Consider the following 20,749-nt stretch of genomic DNA (forward strand, 5'->3'; position numbering starts at 1 on the left):
CAATACCCATAATCAATTGAGTATTGATTACATTTATAAAAAATCAATACTAATTAATAAATTAAAATAAAATCTTCCACATCCTGTAGGGTAATTTTCTCCATACAGGCTTTTGTGCTGCAATGTTAATGTCAAATGGAACTGGTCCGTTCATGTCATGTGACCACTGACCAATAGAGAGAAGCGACTCCATGTGTCCAAACACACTACACATCTTTGTCCCTTCATTACAGCAGTTAAACTATTGTGTAAAACTGAAGTGATGTAACTTGTTATGATTCACCGTACCTCAGCTTTTCAGGGACAAGTATTTGTACTTGACAAGTACTTCATTGTTACTGCACCAACTGTTCCTTCCCCTCCACACACGTCCACTCCCCGTCACCCGCCCTCAGCTCTTCAGTGGTATGGAACCGGACCGTCCTCCAGCCCTCGTGTATTCATAAAATACATCTGCTTATATTATACTTCTTGGCATTTCAACAGAGCGCTGCATTCCAGCAGAGTGACTTATGGGAAACATTGTCTCCCACACTGCCCCCGGGGGCCGGGCCTCGTGTTGCAGGATGGTCTGGGGCTGATGTGTGTAACTCAGGTCAGCTGAAGACCCGGGGCCGCTGTGATGGACCGCGGTCTATCACAGAAATTGGGGGGAAAAAAAAAATAAGGTTTACGCGGCTCTGCTAACTAACCTCCCCCCCTCTAATCCCCCCCTCCCCCCGTGTTGGATCCTGCGACCTCTGACTAACGTACATCCAGCCTTGTCTTAAAAAGCCCCGAGGACTTACAAGAAAGTGTCTTTTTCTCCTGCCGTATAAAAGGTAAAAGTTTTTTTTTTTTTTCCTGGACGTTTTGACCCACAGACGCCCTGGCAGGAGAGACAAAGGCGTGGGGCGGGGTAACGAAGGCGGCTTCACCTTGAAAGGCCAACACTTCAGAGCCGGGGAAAACCGCAAAAAGCAATTAAAAGTATTGATGGAACTTCAATAGCTCTTAAACAGAGCTGCCAGACACCTCGGGGCAAGAAGCACACTAATCTTTTTTCTCCCCTCGTCTCTCCGCCGCTCCACTCTCCCCCTCCTGCATCAACAAAAACTAAATTGCCCCTGATTTAAACAACATACTACGACAAAAGGCGTACGTAGCAGAGTGACACAGCGCAGGTGGACGGAGACACACAGACACCGAGGCGCCGGGAAGTTGAGTGTGACAATGATAGTAATTAAAGTTTATCTAATCCAAAGGAGCTGATTAGCCCCTCTAATTGGCTGTGTATGTTCAAGCATGTAAATGTGTGTGTGTGTGAGTGTGTGTGTGTGCAGTGGAGGAACAGTTCTAAATGAACCGCTAATGTCGTTGCTGCATGTGCACACCATTTACCGAGCAGACGCTAATGGAGCTTTTACAGAAACACACTCTCCAAATAGTCGTCTTCCATATCACAAAGCGGGAAATCGAAGACGAGTTGGAGGAGGGAGGAGGGGTGAAGAGAGAGAGGAGAGAGAGAGGAGGGGAGGGGCCCAGAGACAGGGGCTGGCTGCTTCCTGCTCAGCCTCAGTAGGACTACACTGTCAACAAGCAAGGTGTTTACCCATAATCCTTTACTCGGGCCAAACACAACAAGCAAAAAAAAAAAAAAAAAAGTTTTTTTAAAAGTCCTACCTTTGCACTGGTTGGTGTTCTTGTCCAGAATGGCCTTGGTTGACACTATTTTTCCATACCTGCAACGATAAAACAGTAAACATGCAGTTAGTGTTTGGGCTCCAAATGATCAATGTGACCTTTTGACAGCAGGGGGCATTGTTTTTTTTTCCTCATACTGTCTGCCATTTATATACAGTGACCACATTTACAGAGGAGCACAGAAATGTCAGAAGTCACAGGGAGGAGACGGCAGCGCGGGTTAATAGCGTCACGTGTACGGCGGACTTCAAACAGATCCGCGGCCTCTGACATTTGACGAAGTCGCTGAAAAGTTTCACAGGGTCTAAGAAAAGCCTAACGTGGACACAGATCTGCAGATCATTGGCCAGCTTAGCTGCTCTAAAGCAGCTGCTTAAAGGGTTTACGTAAATAAAACCACACCATGATCACATGCTAATGCTAATGCTAATGAATTATCCACCTAGCGGTCCATATGGAGGACATGGGAACAACAATAATTAAATAATCTGTCGCTTATTTGAACTCTTGAATTTGATCCACCTAGCGGTCCATATGGAGGACAACAATAATTAAATAATTTGTTGCTTATTTGAACTCTTGAATTTTAACTTTGAACTGATCCCTGAATATCAGTAAAAGTCATCACCAAACTAAGGTAGAACCTTATTTTTAGAACCAGCATCTGAGCTGGTGTATTGTTGTGTGTGATTAAACTCTAAGTTGGACAAAGGCAAATACAGCAGTATATTACTGTAATACTACCTCAGTATGAAGTGATTCTTGTGCTGACTTTACTTCACAGTAATAGAGCAGAGTAAAGACAGATACGCTCTGTATATTTGGTGCACACATTCACATATTATCTCTACCACTCTCTCTCATTCTCTCTCTCATTCTCTCACACACACACATGCAAACACACATTCTGTCGGGGAAGAAGCAGTGGTGCATCCTGGCCCATATTTCACCAGCAGGGGATAATTGTGCCATTTCTCAACGAGTGGCAGAGACTCTATTTACTGCATGCTGCGGTGGGGTGGGTGGCGGATATGAACTGATGAGATCCAAGAGGAAAACTACCAGCTCACACACAAACACACCCGCACACACACACAGCACTCACCAATCAGTAGATTGTCTCTCCTTTGCAGATAAACAGGCCGTTTGAGCCACGGAGATCCATAATCTAATGCAACAGAACAGGACTAATGTGCAGTATTTGATCGCACTGAGACACTCCAGAATAAGTACACAAGATGAGCAGGGAAGAGTGACGTTCTCTTGATTACACAGCACGCAGAGCAGAGTTAGTGAGTGCATTAACTCTGCCTTTATTGAGACTGAAACCGTGGAGAAATCAGAGGCTGTAGTTAGGAAACGCTCTACGTCTACACCCGAGTTTGATCCTTTCACACTTGCACCCTGAGAACTAATTTTTTTTTTTTTTTTTCAGATCATGTACTGGCCTTCAACAGTAACTGAGGTTTGGATGACGATTGATCAAACGAGTTGATAAAACACCACCTGATCGTCCAATAAGATCATGATGTGGGGAGACCTGTAAATCAGTGTGGAACGGCCACATACAGAACAGAGTGTCGAACATATGGTACGTGGGCCAAAACCGGACCAATAGGGGGGTCCAATAGGGCCAGCTTAATTCATTTTCTTGTGTTCGGGATATGATTAGTAAAATTATATTTCATTAATATGAAAGTTTAGCTCACATACTTACGAACTTCTCTTCATGAAAACAAAGGGGAAAAACATGGACTTATTGCTGTTTATGGGTAATTATGTTATGATTGTACCGGTTCGGCCCATTTGACATCTAATTAGGCCGTGGTTTAGAGGAAATGGAAGGAGTTATCGCTGTGAGGCTAGCATTAAAGTCGAGGGAAAAAAAATATGGTTTGCTCTTCAGAAGTTACTCTATAACTGAAATCCCATTTAGATCAGAGGTTAGTCATAACAGTTAATGTTATTCAGCATCACATGTGGATGACGGCTGAATCATCAGTGGGAATTAATGTGATGAGAAAAAACATCTCTTTCAATTCCCATCATATCTGTGCACTGGGTCCAACATTTATTAACCAGAGCCCAGTGTGAGGACGCCAACCACGGTTTGAAACTCTGCAGTCAAGTCAGGATACCAACTAAATATAACTATATCTAAAGTGATAAAGATAAAATAGCCGGCCCTACAGTAACTTCAGAGCCAACAGTAATGTTTTCCTGCCCGTGCTCCACTTCATTCATTTGCACACTGGTACCTGCCCTTAACTGTGTAGTTAAGCTGAGAAAACAAAAATAATAACGGTGTTCTTCCAGTCTGGGAGGCAGTTAAGAGGCTCGGAGATTTGGGACAATTCAGGGGAAGAGTTCTCATTAAAACTTTGTTTAGACTCCAGAGGAAGTGGAAGACGGTGGTTTTCAGATGCCAACTCATCGCTGCGCCTCCTTATCGTGCATCTTAAAGACTGGTACGCACCACCGAGACACTACGGCAGGATGAAAAGAGGAGGTGAAAGGAGGTGCCGTGGTCATGATGGAGACATTTGGAGACACCGTGTGTGTGTGTGTGTGTGTGTGCGTGTGTGTGTGTGTCCCTCTGCCTCTCTCCCAGCCAGGGCCTGGGGAGGCTTTGATGTGACAGAGTTGGTCCCTGTGGAGCCGCAGGTTTAACACAGTGATGCTGTGGCCTGGGATGCGGAGCCTGTCTCCTCTAATCCTATTTCAATCACTCTCGCCAGCTCTTATCTCTTACTGCCCCTCGGCCCCCTCCCTCCCCCCCTCCCACCTTTCCTCACAAATCGTCTCCTCTCACTTCCTCTCCCGCTGCCTCCCTAGCATCCTTTTACATTACGCTCCTTCCTCGCCTCCTTCATTCCCCTCCTTCCGTCGCCCGCTCCCATCTCCTCTCCTCCCTAACAGGAATCCAATGGCAATCATGCTGATGCAATATTGTATCAACCCTAAGAAAAGAGATGAAACTGCTTATGAAAAATAAAGGCCCTGGTGAACCTGATCCATCCTGATGAAAATGTACAAATTGAGCCGGTGTCTAACACGTCACTGCTTTGACAGCTGTCTGGACACTGAGACGTGATGAATCCTGAAGCTGAGCCGAGAGACGGCTTTTTAAAGAGGGCAGCTGCATGTACCAGTTTATACTTCATACCCCCTCTCTCCCCCCCACTCCTCTTATTGGCTGAGATGATTCAAGCATTCTATATTATTTCAGTTGTCAGAGCCGGGGGAAGTGAAAATGTGCCTGACTGTATAAAGGCGTAGAGGGAGCTGATGAGAACAAAAACATGTCAGTCTGCTGCTGTTGCTATCCTGGAATGAACAGAGTGAATCAGACACACAGAGACACTGCTGGAGTTTTTCATCTGCACTTCCAACCATCCATTTAAAAGCTGGGCTATAATTCAAAATAATATAATATAATTATAATATAATTGGAATATAACTCTAGAGATTATCATTACATCCTTAAAATCCCTTCTGTAAAGTGGTAAAGGTGCTGTTTTGCTGTTAGCAAGTAAGCTAAAATACACCTGTTAAAGATAATAACGTTAAAAATGAACAAACCTAACACTCAACCAACACAGGATACCTTTGAATTAGGTCTGACAAAAACTAAAAATGACTGCTCCTCTATGGTAAAGTTGGTCAGTTGGTCATTAATGCCTTTGTGCCTGCTCATCAAAATATTAGCAGAAGTACATTTAGACAAAATATCCACATGCTAGTTGTTTTCGTACATACATTTTATCAACAAATTATCGGACGTCAAAGGTCTCTTAATCTATAAGTAATTTCATCAAATCCAAACATATCTCTCAGCAGCCATACCTCAGTAGTATATCTGTGTACATTTACTGTAAATATTACAGTATGTTTTTTTTTCCCCCCAATTACTGACCATTGTTTTATGGTTTTCAAATATCTTCTACGCTGTGAAGAAGCCAGCATCTAAATTGAGACATCGTGCAAATTCCACTCTGGAGCTCTTATCAAAGCAAGACTCAAAGCGAGAATATTTTTTTCTTCTTCTTTTGTGTGGCACCGGTGCGCAATCCATTGCATTGCTATTTTTGGTTGAGGTGCACTTTGATTTCACAGTGAGAGAGACAGACAGAGAGAGAGAGAATGGCAGACTTCATATTCACTGTGAGTGAATTTACAGCTGCAGGCCTTCAGAACACCTGTGCAGGAGGATGAACAGGGTGCGAACGTTATGCCAGGGAGAACAATAAATTTAATTTAGCGCCTTTTGTAAGCGATATAATTGGAAGCATGTACTGTAGATACTGCAGCTGGAATTTTTTTTTCTTTTTCTAAAGTGTTCTCTGCTGAGGAATTTGCCTCATGTAAGGATGGTGCAGGAGACATCCATCATCCAGATTATCTACTCGCTCTCTGCAGAAATTATTTCACTGTAGGGCTTTAATAAGCTCAGGGAGGAAAGTATTTTTTGAAGGAGTGTTTGTAGCATTTATGTTGATGCTGAGGACAGAGGAACAAGAAACAGTGGAGTGTTCATTACTCTGACTGTGAAGTGTGGTAATACTGCAAAACACTTGCATATGTACAAGATATAATGAGTTTGTTTTCAGATCAGACTGAATTAATTGTACTTCATCACCTAATCCATTCATTTATCTCAAATCCCATAATCAGACAAATATATACCAGGGCTGTCAGAATGATGTCATCGATCATTTATGAAATTAATCGGATTAAAAATGTTACTGCCTCTCAACGCATACACAGAATAATATACACTGTGTATCCAGTCATTCCACACTTACTGTGTCTCTAACACAGTGTTGATGCACATGTTATTTACACACGCTGCTAGAAAACGTTTCTGTTCCACTGAAGGACCTGGAGCTAAAAATATAGATTATATTTTTCTGGACTTTTTCAGTATGAATAATTCCACCATTGTTCGTGTTCGTCGTTCCATTCCAGGAATATACAGAAAAAAAACAGGTTTTACGTCATATTTGATGATGATGATTTAGCAAATTTAATTATGATTAATCGTGATTATTTGGTTTAAACAGTGAATCTCTGGACTGCCCTGGTACAGGTATACACACAGTTAGAAGTCAAAGACGTAGAGTGTTTGACCCGTGTCCTTGACGGTGGACTGTCCCCTGTCTCCTGAAACCTCTGCCTCAGACGGTGGTGAAGTGTTTTTGGACGGTCAACATCTGTTTGGCCCGGAATATTAAACCGACGTGTTTGTGAGAAAAGTCAGCTCCTGCTGCAGATGCAGAAGTGAAATCTATTTGGATCCGGCGCTGACCTTAAGCTCGCAGCGAAAGTGCGATAAAAATATATATTTTTTTATCTGTAGCTCAGAGAGAAATGTACCGACAACTTTCAGAATTTCAAAAGTCAAATCCAGGTCTTTTCGATGGAATCTGAACAAATTCTTTTTCACTGGTGCTTCAAAATAGCATTTGATTCCAGCAGCTGTGGGGTTTTTAACCAGAGAAAAAAAGAGATGATATTTAAAGAGTGAGATTCTCTGAGGACAGAGCATTAAGACGGGCTGCAGGGAAAGGCCAAAACAAAGAAGCAAAATGTGAGGTTGGTGAATAGTAATAATGTTTTTACTCAGGTACGATGTAAAATGTATACACTGTCTGGAAGAGTGAGGATATGAGAGTGCTGACAAAGAGGAAGAGGAGAGCTGTCAATCAAACCTGTGATGGCAGTCATCCAACAAAAAAACACCAAAAAAACCTATGTTTGTTTGATGGTTTATAAGGTTTAAAGCAGTGATTTCAACCCTGGGGTCGCGGCCCTGCAGTGTGTGCGGTCATCTGGAATTCAAATAAGGTCGCTTGAAATGTCTAATTTGATTTGTCAACTAATTATTATTCTTTTTAAATTACATAATTCATTAACTCTATATTAGCAACACAAATAAAATAACTGTAGTTCAACAACAATTCAAAGTCAGAGTCAACAGTAAACAGCGCCCCCTAATAACATTTTTTGAAATTCAGGAGACGCCAACACACAGTACTTGCTCTTACTTCATGTACTGCTGCACTGCCTTTCTGGACAGAGTACTTCCTGTTTGTATGCTATTCTTAGCTAACAGGCTACAGGGTGGAAGTTTGTTCACTTCAGAGTCTGACCACTGGTTTATTTCCTAACATGTCACTGTCCTAATGTACTGTACACCACGTACCAGGTGTGGGAATGGACAAGGACATTTTTGGCCACACTGGGAGGACGGTACATGCAGTACACAACGGCTGTTAGACAATCTGCAGGAATTCTGTCCCATTTTTGTCTGTAATTTTATGCAAAAACACCTTCAACTGTACAGTACACAATGTGGGGCCCCGCACCAGACGTTAGACCACATGACATTCTTATTAGGTTTTGACAATGGAGCTGTCAAAACATTTACATTTTCTGTCTGATTTGTCTGTAGATGGAGATTAATCACGACTAATGAGGATAAATCAACAGACGTAAATATGACAAATGGGATTTTTATCTGATTTGTCACTGGGTGTGCTGGACGCTGCTGACTGATTTACAAATTAATTATTTGGATTTATATATTAATTATAACAGCACTGATTTTTTTTCATATTTTTTATCTGTTCAAATTCTAATCGGGGGGGTGGGGGCAGGAGATAAGGCAGAGTGTGGACACACTGGTCCATACTGCTGCGTTAAACGTCACTACTTATTTACCCATAAAACACCTGACTCCTGCTGTAAGTCTGTTTTAAAGGGAACACGCGGTCAGGGCTAATCCAGACTTCCACCCGTCTGGGTTCTGGAGCGAAGACGCTGCGACGATTAAAGCCAAGATGTTCGGACGCCACGTCCAAAGAAGAGCTTCAGACCCGACCGTGGGAAACAAACACCAGTGTGGTCAACACCGACTGTCCATCACAGAGAGGAAAGAGCAGCAGCGACAGCAGGAGGCAGCGTTCTGTTGTTGTGAGCGCCGCTATTTACAGTCTCCTGCTTTCTCTCTCACACACACACACACACACACACTGGTCATCATCCAGCCTCACAGAATAGCTTGTGTTTGTTTGGAAGTGTTCAACCTGTCAGACCCACATGTCATGTTCTGCTGTCTGACACGCACAAATGACCTCATCTGATCTGTGCCGCTGCAGTTTCTTTCCTTCCTTTTTTTTTTTTTTCCTCTGTTTTGCTCGGCGGGCGCTGCCGAAAAAATGAGAAGTAGAGTCAGGAGAGGGGAAATGGAGACGGAACCCGAGGGATAAGAGGAACCGAGTGGTTAGCCCTGGGTCTTTCCTGTGAGTAAACGACGTCTTCTCTGCTCTTAAATCAGACAAATATATGAGCGGCGTCGGACCAGTAGGTGGAGTAACCTTTTATTATCGTTATTGATATGCAATATGCTGGGGTTGAGAGGCAGCTGGGTATCAATAACTGTGTAGTTTGTATGGTGTTGGGGGTGTGGGGGGGGCATTGATCATAAATATGAGCCTAATAAAAGCCCTATTCAAGAAAATCATTGCTGGAGTTTTACATTAACAGTTAATTTCAGCGCGGAGTGCGGACGCGAAGGTTCTTTCCTGCGTCTAAATAGGCAAAGTGTCTGCGTGTCATGTATACAGTAATTAGGCGGATAAATAATTCAAGTAAAACGCCCCGAGGCCAAATCAGCTCCTCGGCTCGCCTTCGCTCTCCAAATTGATGTTCTGGGAGGGAAAAAGGCGTCGTGTTTTAGACCATTTGGCCTGGCCACAGAAATAAGTGTCGGCCCCGCTCCAGTGGAGAAGACGAGAGATTATCGTCGTGAATAAAGGCAGCAGAGTGGTGACCAGATAGAAGAATAAAGGCAGACGAATGTCACAACAAGAGACGGGGGCGGAGGGAGGGTGGAGGGGGGAGACAGACGTGTTCACACAGAGCGTGAGCCGGGAGGGATCTGATGTCATCCCTAACAGATGTTTCTGCTCAGAATTAACTTGTAGGATGTGTTTACTTTGGACATTCCTGACGATGTCTTACAACTTTTGTGGAATTTCAGCACCACTTTCTCCTCAGGCTCCAAGTGACCCTGACCCTGACCCTGCTGATGATGAAGTGTGAGGCAGAAGACGGGGGGCAGACAGGTGGAGGAACAGACGGAGGAGAGAGTCAATGTTCTGCACTCTATATGGTTCTTTCTCTAAGCCTTCTGACCAATCACAACACAGGGCTGCCAGGAGGAGGCAATCCCAGCTATCAAGTCTGGAATCAAACCCACAACCCTTTAGGAGTAAGACAGTTCCTCTACCCACTGATCCACAGGAACCCAAGAGCTGGAGTTATAGCTACACTAAAAAAGAGAAGGCATTAATGGTTGGCTTAAAAAAATAAACCTCTGGATTCGTGTGATTGGCCACCATCGTGGAGACGATTGTTGTATCGTAACAACGAGACCAGCCTTTAAAACCTAACACGTACCAGGTGTAGGCCTGACTTTACTGCCTTGGCACAGCTGGTTGGTTAATGCTGCTCATTAGTTCTATTAAAACAGTTCTTATTTTAGTCAAACAAAAGCATCAGGTGCCAAGAACAAGAACAAAGAGCAGCGCCACCTAGAATAATCCCTGTACAAATCACCGTGATTTACCGCGGTCCACAGTACGTTCAGGCACCGCGAGATTCATGGACTCCAAGAACAGAGTACAGAGAGAAAAAATAATAATAATTCTGGGACTAAATCAGGTTCTGTCAGAGTCCAGAACCAGAACTGTATCTCCTGGAGAGAGGATGTCACTCTGAGGTACTACAGTTCTATTTGTCAGCACGTAAGAGTCAAGAGAATTTCATTTTTCTTGATCGCTAACAAAGTAGAAACCAACGTTCTTTTCAACTGTTTGGAACCAGAACCTAAGGAGGTTAAGGAGTGTTTAGAGACTGAAGAAAATATAGACCGCCTGCCGACATTTCAGTCTAGGACTTATGGGTAACGGAATGGACGGCTACAGTCCTGTAAAGCAACATTACGCTAAACAGAAGTAACAGGTACAAAACTATGACTTGGGTACTTCAGTATATGATTATATCGTTTTATAATGTTTTTCTGCAACATAGTCAAACGTGTTGCAAAAATTAAAAAAAAAGAAAACACCAACAGAGGGCAGCATCCTTTTAAAGACCCCACATATCACACGAGGTGCACAATTTTAGGATAACGTCACAAGAATACTGGAAACCGAACCTTTAAATTAACACGTCTTTCGTCGACTGATTTAATAAGAGACTTGATTTACTGAGACGTTTTTGGTTAATTTTAAAAACTGGAACGGAGAATGTTTGTTCGTACTTTTCCCGCTTCTGTCATTTTCTTTTTTTTTTCCTTCCAACAGGCAGAAGACGGCGGTTTTGATAACCAGACAACTAATGTCAAGAGTAGACCTCAGAGAGTCATTAGGGATAATGTGCCAGTGCCAAGTGCCTGGAACTCTGCTTCATAAAAACAGGTGGTCCCAGGGTCAGTCCTCCTCCTCCTCCTCCTCCTCCCCCCTCCTCTATTCCCTTCAATTTCCCTACTTAGCATTTTTTTCTCTCTCTCTCCAGTCTTCCTCTCTGCCATTCCCTGAGCACACACGGGAAAGGTTATTTGGACAATTGGCGGTGATTAGCTCTTGATTTGGCTCGCTCTGTTCGTTTGATCAGACTGTGGCACCGAGGCAAAAGCCAGAACGAATGAGGGTGCAGCTGTGACTTGGCCACAGCTTAAATTGGGCGAGGAGACCAGAAGAAAAAGAAGAAGAAGGAGGAGGAAAAAAAAAAAAATCAGATGAGAAGGAGGTAAGGCTGAGAAGGGGGAGAGAGGGAGGGGTCGAAGCTGAGGGTTGAGGACCTCCAGGGCCCTTCTCCTCCTCCTCCTCCTCAGCAGTCTGAGTTATGAATTCACCCTGCTGCACTGTGTGTCCCTGTTATTCCAGTTGTGGACCCTCGTAAAATATATACGCTCTCCTTCCTCCGTCCTTACTCTAAACAGTTTGTCCAACAACCTGCGTCTCTTTTCTCTGTGGCTCCCTCGGGTGTTGGATCGCTAAAAGCAAAAATGTGGACGCTGCCTAATACCTGGCTGGTAACGGCCTATAAAAGCAGCTTTGACCAGAAGACTTCAGTCTGGTTCTGGTTTTGTTGGCGCGGCCTGATGTTCTGGCTTCATGGATCTTTGACTTGGATCAGTTCACTGTTGGGTTTGGTGCTGATGCACGGCCTGAACCTGGCTGCCCGGGCCAAGGAATTTTTCTCACAGTACTGTCTGTTCTGTCCTTTTTCCACCTATCCCAGCATCCATCCGTCCGTCCATCCATCCCACCATCCATCCATCCATCCATCCGTCTCCTCAGACAGCTTGCCAGGCGTGTAGGACGGCCTCTCACTATCTGGGTGTGGGGCCAACAAATCCCCACCTCCCCCTTTTGGACTCCTCTCCTCACCCATATATCAGGCTGACGGCCGCGGGGAATCCGACATCTAGCCAGCTGAACAAAACAGAGATTAAGCACCGACCCCAAACTATTTAATTACTCATTCAACCGCTCCCCGCATGTAACGCCAACTGCAGTGAGAACTTTGTGCCACTTCAGACTTTACTCTTGCGCACGGCGCCCGTGGGGAAGTTAAATGAGGTGGCTGAACATTAGAAAAATGGCATCCTTGGTTACGAGGGTGTGCACCTTCTGAACATTTGCAATATTACGGGGAGTTACCCAAGTTTAAAAGTACAGCTAGCATCGCCAAAGAGCACAACGACGACTCCAAAAACAACAGCACAGTAAAAAGTGAATGTGTGTCTCGTTTGACATTATTTGTTAATAGGATAATGACACGACAGCCCAGCAGGTGGCTCTTTATGCGTGTAATAAAAATCTTATAGAAATGTGTGTCTCTATTGCAAAAGGTGCGATAATGTTTTTATGGTGTTTGTTTGTTGGAATCAGCAGTGATATATGTCATGATAGAGGGTTAGCATCGACCAGGCTAAACTAAACTGAATACATGTGATCAGCCAATCACATGACTGTATCTCGTGTATGAAGACAATGCAGACCTGCTGAGGTTTAACTATTTATAACATTGTATGGTTGTTTTTATCAAAGCATTTTAACTAAAATTATTCAAAAACTTCTACCATCGACAGGTGGAAACACCAAACTCAACTGCACCGTTGTCGGGTAAAACAAGACATTTGAACATGACCGGCAGCGTCCAATCAGACGACAGAAGTGAAAATATCACAGTGACACTTTTACTAATCTCTGTCTCGGTTCCTTATAAGGTTCTAAGTGAAGGAGAACAGGTCAAACCACTGAACCAGCTAATGTCAAAGTGAAGGAGAACAGGTCAAACCACTGGACCAGCTAATGTCCAACTCCCTGACTTTTCATTTTTCCCAAACTTAGTGAACGTTTATGTTTAACACAGAGTCTCTGTGGGAGAGCTGGTGGGCTGAGAGCCAGAGGAGACGGCGCTGAGCACCAGAGGGGGGAGGGATCGGGGGCGGGGTGGTATTGGCATCTGAGAATAAAAAGTGAAGAAGGCCCAGGGTGCTGCAGACTGCACAACAGTTCCATGACCTTTCCCTGAATGCTGCCACCCCCGCCAGCCGCTGAAACACAGCATGGCTAATTAAAGTTTCAGTGGCACTGGATTTTCAGCTGGCACACCTCAAGCAACCTACGGGGCTGTTGTACCGGCAATACACACAGAGGCATGGGGGGGGTTGAGTAGAGGGAAAACGATAGGTTTGAGCCCAGAGGAGGTTGAAAACGGGGACGTCCCACAGAAGATCTTAACTCAGTTTGAAGAAAAGTTTGTCACAGAAAATATAGGAATGTAAATTGGAAGTAAAAAAATATGTCTTTCAATGCAGTGGTAAATATAAAAATAAAGTTAGAGAAATAAATTATTAAAAGAATTGCCCAACACTAGACGATGGAGTGAATGAGACAAAGCAGGAGACACACGGTGTCAAAACGCTGAGTGCTTTTCCAAAGCCTATCAGTTCTGCCTCTCAGGCTAATGGAATTCCGATGAGTCAGTATCAGGACTAAAGCATGACTTCTGACATGGTAACTGGGAACATTAGCAAAGATGCTGGACATCGTGTTCCCGTCTCTGAAGGATCGTTGAATTATTGGCTGTGTTTGACCAGGAAATTTCTGAAAAAACAGCCAAGGAAGGAGTTATGAAAGCAGGAGGACTGGCTCAGGGTCGGAGTTTCACAATCTGACGATGACCCTCGCCTCCGTTTAATGCAGTGAGGAAGTGAAATCTGAATAAAGACAGAGAGTGAATAAAGACAGAGAGAAAGAAAGAAAGGTGACATTAAGAGAGAAAGAAAGAAAGAAAGAAAGGTGACATTGATGGAAGAAAGAACAGGAAGGAAGGATGGAACGAAGGAAGAAGGGGGAAAAAGAAAAAATTCAATGTCAGAACAAAGGCGTAGAAGGCCAGATCATAGGAATGAGGTTTAAAGGAAGCAAGGATGGAAGGAAGAAAAGGAGGGTGTGAAGTCTAAAAAAGATAGAAACAATAAAAAAACACTTATATAGGTAGAAAAAAACAGAAAGAGGGAAAAAAGGAAAGTGAGATGAAAAGGATGGAATGATGGAAAGAAAGAAGAAAGGAATGAAGGAAGAAAAGAAAAAAGAAAGAGCCTGTTAGTGTGTGTTAAAGCCTGATGAGGTCTTGGTCTGGGATTCCTGGGGGAGGTGGTCCAATCTAAGCTTATTAAACTCTCTCTGTGTGTGTGTGTGTGTGTGCTTTCTCTCAATCAACAACATTCGACATATTTTTTTCTTTTTCGTTTTTTTACGACTTCTCCCCATGTGTCTGTAGAAAACAACGAGTTGCGAGCAGTTTAATGGGGTGTGTGAGGTTTTAAACATTTCTTGTGTGTGTGTGTGTGTGTGCGTGTGTGTGAGGCAAGGGTTTGGGTTTGATCAGTTTGGCATTTAGGAGCTTTAATTAGCCATGAGTTTCTACCTGTCACTGAGATCACAAACGTGGAGCCTGAGCCGACATTAGACAATTCATGACAAATACACACGTAGTAGAGGTGTGTACTATCTATACGGAGTCTTTACCAAAAAGTATTTCATAATAAGAGGCAGTTTGAAAACAGATTTGAATCATTTAAAAATCCAAACGGCCAAACTTTGTTGGGGAAAAAATCGTAGAGAAAAGCTAACAGGCTAGCTAACGCTGAACGCTGAAAAATGTCACGGTCAAAACAGGAGTTGAACCAAGAGAGCTCTGAGACCAGAGTTGACCGCTGCACCACCTTCCTCACCCGTGGAGATACAATAGAATACTGTGAATTCCTTTTCCTGTTTCCAGAAGCAAATATTTTCTCTTCCTTCTCTTCAAGCACAGCATCATCTGCACAAACTGTCTCCTGTGTTCCCAGGCTGTCAGCTATTTATTCAGTGAGTTATTGAAATATGATCTTGTCAGAGAAAAAAATAATAATAATCTCCCTGTTGGGCTGAATTGGACTTCAATGGAAGTTCTTTTTTTTTCCCCTTTTCTATATTAAACATCTTTATCTTTTCTCCGGCTGAAAGATCGTCTCCATTAGGAGCGTTTAAAGATGACGGCTGGAACTGAAATACTGCACATCTGAATATTTACCACACAGCTGACGTACTGTCCTATACACCGTGTCGACCTAGTGACAGGTTGGTTGATCACTGACGGATGAACGTTTGTGTCTAATGACATTAACACACAGTCAACTGGAAAAACCAACAGGGAAAAATCGAAAGTTTCCACAAGACGTTTGTTTAAGTTCCACTGACGTGTGAGTCGACTAATGGAGTAAAAAAAAAACTGTGTTTTATGTCCTCTTGTGTACCGTACTCTGATGAGAACCATGCATTGGTCCACTGTGCCACATAAAAGTGGAGGAAATCCAGTCCTCGGGTCCAAAACTTCCCAAGTGTTCCTGACATTCCTGACAGTTCCAGCCCTGTACTCAACAGTAATGGTTCGCAGTACTCACGGTTGGCAGAGTTTGATGAGGTCCTGGTCGGTGGTCCCAGGTGGTAGGCCTCTGATATAAAGGTTGGTCTTACTCAGCTGCTCCGCCCCTCCCTGGCTGCAGCTGTTGGTGCTCGGGCTGGGAGGAGCCATTGGATGAGGGGGTGGAGCATAGGGCTGCTGGGAAAGAGAAGGAGGAGAAAGAATGGTTCAACTTTTCGCTTTATACACAAAGATTCACACTGGACAAAGTTTGGAGTACTCCAGGACTGGTACTGAAGTAAACCGGCTTAAGAAAGTTCTACTCTGTAGAACAAGTGTCTGGTGTCAAAGCTCTGCTCACTTTCTGGTCACGTGGTCGTATTAGTTCTGCAGAAACCTTCATATTTTATTATGTCATTAATAATATGTTGATATATTTTCTAATGTGAGAACAGGATCAGTTTGGGCGTCGAAATATTTTTCTTCCTTCTGGATTGAAAACCCGTGTGGTCATGAGAAGTAATTACAACTTACATCACTGTCTATTTATTGAACCCTAACCTGGAGAAGTATCAGTGACAGTACTGGGTACTCTACTCATATAGACTGTACTCATATAGGTGTGTGTGTGTGTATGAAAAACATTGTATCAAAGTTTTTCCATTTTTAATGAGAAATGTCATCAATGTTTTAGCGCCACCTCTGGAGCACAAACAACACCAAACAGGTTTAATTTAGTGAGTGACAGTGATAAGTGAGAGTTAGGAGCACGGAGGTGAAGGTGAGTAAATAAGAGCCGGCAATTCTACGACAACACGAGACAACATGAGAGGAAGAGGGGGGGCAGGAGGGGGAGGGTATTTCTTTTCAAGGAACAAATATAAAACAAATATCTTGCGTCAATCGCAAGAAATATTCCTGGAATTTCGGTGAAAGTGTCTTTGGTTTTTTCCCTCCTCCTCCTCCGTCTCTTCGTCTTCTTTCCTACTACCAAGCCTAAGTAAAGCGTCCACCAGGGGGAATCTGTGAAATTAGGGTTCAGAAGGCTTCCAGCAGCTTATAAACACTTTTAAACGACGGCAACTTCCTGCTTACTATTCATACCCTCAAAACCAATTTCATTTCACTATAAAACAATTTACACCTCCGAGGGTGAGATATCGTGATGTGGTAATTCTGCTCAGCCGATTTCATAAACATCTCAATATGGATGTGTGTTTTTTCTACATATCATCTTTATTATGAATATATTCAACTCCCTCACTCACTCCCTCACTCACTCCCTCACTCCCTCACTCACTCACTCCCTCACTCACTCCCTCACTCACTCACTCCCTCACCCCCCCACCCCCCCACCCCCACTGCTCATGTGTCAGCTGTGCTGTTAGTGTGGAATTATGGTATGGAGTCAGGGCCCCCTGCTCACAGCCCATTTATATCTCTATTGCAGGGACACTGCACACAGTGACAGAACGGGTGAACCACAGCCCTGCAGGCAGGAGCGGGAAAATATATATTGAGAGAGAGAGAGAGAGAGAGGGTAAAAGGAAAAGGAGGAGAGACTGGGGGGGGGGGGGGGGGGGTAAAGAGGGAGGAAAGGGAGATGTTTGATTCAGTGACGGATCATAGAAAGAATTCAAAAACGCTCAGGGTGAGAGGGCGAGGTGAATAAATTCAACTGACTCCAGTTCAGCGTGAACCCTTCAATCACTCCCCAGAAAACTGAGACCGCCAACTCTGCGGCACGCACGGCGTCGGGGGGTCGCCCGTCCTGTGCTACGTGTTAGCACCGCGGCTGATTTGATGCACTATTTTAAGCCAGTGTGCCATGCCTTCCTCCTCCGTCACAAAGAGCCGGGGGTCCCTGGAGGATGAAGGAGGTGGGGGAGGGGGGCGCGTCCATCTATGGTCGGCTAATTACCACGCTGAGTGGAGTGGAACTGATGGGCGAACACACACACACACACACACACACACACTGGGCACGGCTGTGTAAACACACCTGATGACACAGAACCAGTATTCTATTACACAGAGTGGGAGTCCGACCCAGGTCCAGTCAAGGTCGGGTTTTCACACCTCTGAAGAAACCAGACCGTTGTGTCCCAACGATGAAGAAAACACAACATATTAGGAACAAATATTATTAAAAAAAATAAAAAAATAGAAGATAGAAAATTAGCAACACTGAAATGCTAAATCCGATGGTTTCCAAAAGTATGAGGCGTGTGTTTCACCGGGGGGCGCAAGAGCTCATCAAGGGAGGTAGAAAAATGAGGAAAAAGAAACGGGCAAGGGAAAACCTCTGAATTAGCTAACCTACTTAAAAATATATACACATATATTTTGTACAGTACATTCTATTACTGTGAGAAAACAGAGGAAGAAGGAAGATTATATAAAATTAACATTTTATTGACCAGTGATTTGATCCTTGGAGGAAGAAGCGCGATGTTAAATACTTTAGTTTACTGAATATAAAAAGAAGAGACTTAAAAACAAAAGTTTATTTCATAAATATATCTTCTGTGGTCGTACTGTACTGTACTGTACTTTACTGTACTGTGTGTGCAGGACCACAACCATGCTCTAACCCAGGGGTCCCCAATCCCTGGTCAGGGGACCGCTGCTGGTCCGCAGGTCATTTGGGAACATAGTGGAAAAAATGTACTTCAGTTTTGCTGATTTACTTCCTTCAAAAAGAATCCAGTCATATCCCTTAACTTTGTCCGTTAAAAGATAATCTGTCATGTGTTTCAGAACAACAGGTCAAAGGTCATTCAGTCTCTGATACCAAAAGAATAAAGTCTAAAAGATGTTTTATTTTGAAAATGTAATGATCCTTCCAGGAAGGCGTGGTGTTACTGGACCGCCGCTCTAACCAGGTCTCAAAGTCAAAGGTCAAACTCCCATCGAACAAAAAGCTTCAATTAAACCAACATCATTGGTCTTTGAATTGTGGGAGGAAGTCAGAACTGCCCCCCCCCCGGCCTCCCCCGACTCCTCCAGTACTAGACACTTGTACAGAACCCATACAAACACAGGACATGAAAGAATCCAACCCACTTGACTTGGCTCCAGTACCACACCATTCAAACTGGGGTTCAGAACCCAGACCCCCCCACTCCCCCACTGTGACACTCAAGTGTTGAACTTCCTGTCCTCATCGCTGAAACACACCCAAAACCCAATCTAATCTAATTCTGGTAGCCCCGGGTTTCAACGTCCGGAACGAAATAAGTGGAGAAGGTCGGAGGTCGGCAGCAGAACAGAGGAATCTTAATCCTCCGGAGTTCTCCACGGAACTTTCTTTCTCCCACTCTGAGTCACAGGAACAGGCACAGCTGCGGATCAGGCCTAGACTTTGAGGCTTTCACCTCACCTCCCCCCCCCCCCCCCCCCCCTCCACTCTGCCTCACAATGACACACATACTTAACATAGTGTTTGACACAGAACAAACTCCACTGTGCAAACAGGAGGCGCTGCAGCGAGCCACCGTCAGCGCTGAAGGTTAATTGAAATCCTCGCTCTCCTTTCACAGGCCGTCTTTTTTCTTTAAGCTCCTCAGTAATATTCACAATCCTCCTCTTTATCCCCCTCCTCCTCCTCCTCCTCTTCCTCCTCCCTCAGCTCCCGACTTGGCTTCTATCCTGAGCTTTGGAATTCATGTGTCCTACCCTATTGATTTGCTTTCTTTCTTTCTTCCTTTCTTTTTTTTTTTCTTCCGTTAAGGTCAGAAGCTCAGATCTTACACAGAGAGGTCATCAGGGTCAAAAACTCCTCATTACCTACAGTGTTGGTCCAGAGGTCAAAGGTTGAAGTTCTTCATCAAGAGAAAAAAAAAAGATCCTAAAGAGTCTCCAGGGATGAAGGATGGAGTGGGTGCTGTAGGTCTCGTCCCACGTCTGAAGGGAGTGGGTTTTCATTTTTCCACATTCTTCTATTGTTCTTCATAAATTAGAGCAGTGTTTGTGTTTTGTACAGCTGCAGTCGAGAAGATCGGAATCAAATCACAAACCATAGTCAATCGTCTGTATGAATGATCCAATCAACTGTTAGCCTGTTGTGGTTCCATTCATTAAAGTAAACTTCGCTCTGAAGGTTATACAGTGGAGGAGTCACTCTCAAGATTCTGTTTCAGAAAATTCAAATCCCAACTTTTCCAGTCATTTACTGTCGAGTCACAGACACCGACTCTTGGCTAATTCATATTTTTTGTTTTATTTCTCTTTACTTTTCACTTTTTTACTTTTGAACCAAACTTTCTGCCTCCCTCCAGTCGCCCCCTCAGAGTGCTAACGTCTGAGCTTATTTATCTTCCCGACTTTCTGGTTTCTGGGCCCCTCAGCTCGACCGACTGTAATATCCGGCTTCTCAAATATACGATAAATACAGGCCTGCTGTCAGAATGATGAGGATCTGATGTAGCACTTGACAAAAGTTCAATTTGGTGACAGAGGAGACTGGAACTGACGGAGGAAGGGAGGAAAGAATAACAAGAACAAGAAGAAGAAGAAGAAGAAGAAGAAGAGAAAAAGAAGAGGAAGAAGTGCACACACGTCTCGTCCTGCATTTTCTTCAAGAAAAAAGAAATCTAAAAAAAATATTCACTTTCACGTTTCAAGAAAAAAGAAATCTAAAAAAAATAAATTAAATAAAAAAATTCACTTTCACGTTTAGCTACAGCTGCAGCTTTTTTAAAAAAAAATTAGATTTCATTATTTTAAACGGTCATAACTGAAACATATCCAAGGCTTCACAAACAGTTACTGTGTAATGGGTCGGTTGCACGCGTTCAGATTCCACACCGTGCGTTTGGCTTCTTAGCCGGTAGCACCTGCTAAGTCAGGCTACTAATTCTCCCCCAGTTAAATATACCCCCAGATCAGTGGTCACCTGCTCAGATATAAAAACAGAGTTCCATTGGAGTAAACAGTGTTTGGAAAACACAGAGAAGCCAGGCCAGTAATTGGAACAAGGGCAGAGCTGTGGCTTTGCTGCCTCGCTCACACACACTCCCTGCCCTCTGCAGGGCAGAGCGGTGACTGGAGGGGGGCAAGGGTGGTTGGAGGGGCT

General features: G+C 43.8%; 1 protein-coding gene across 5 annotated transcripts in view; it reads right to left on the minus strand.

Annotated features, from left to right (window-relative positions):
• Window positions 1-20,749, minus strand: part of rbms3 (RNA binding motif, single stranded interacting protein) — a 307,360-nt gene that overhangs the window by 144,452 nt on the left and 142,159 nt on the right. For 3 of the 5 annotated variants that reach the window (XM_025065108.1, XM_008331542.3, XM_025065109.1), the window contains 2 exons: window positions 15,713-15,870; window positions 1,663-1,721 (listed from right to left, as the gene is read on the minus strand). In XM_025065108.1, coding sequence (XP_024920876.1) covers window positions 1,663-1,721; window positions 15,713-15,843 — 190 coding nt within the window. In that variant the 5' untranslated portion in view covers window positions 15,844-15,870. The remainder of the gene's footprint in view (window positions 1-1,662; window positions 1,722-15,712; window positions 15,871-20,749) is intronic. The other 2 variants (XM_017041191.2, XM_017041190.2) reach the window with 1 other exon arrangement.

This window comes from Cynoglossus semilaevis, chromosome 18 (assembly GCF_000523025.1).
Source record: "Cynoglossus semilaevis isolate Cse_v1.0 chromosome 18, Cse_v1.0, whole genome shotgun sequence".
Lineage (NCBI taxonomy): Eukaryota > Metazoa > Chordata > Actinopteri > Pleuronectiformes > Cynoglossidae > Cynoglossus > Cynoglossus semilaevis.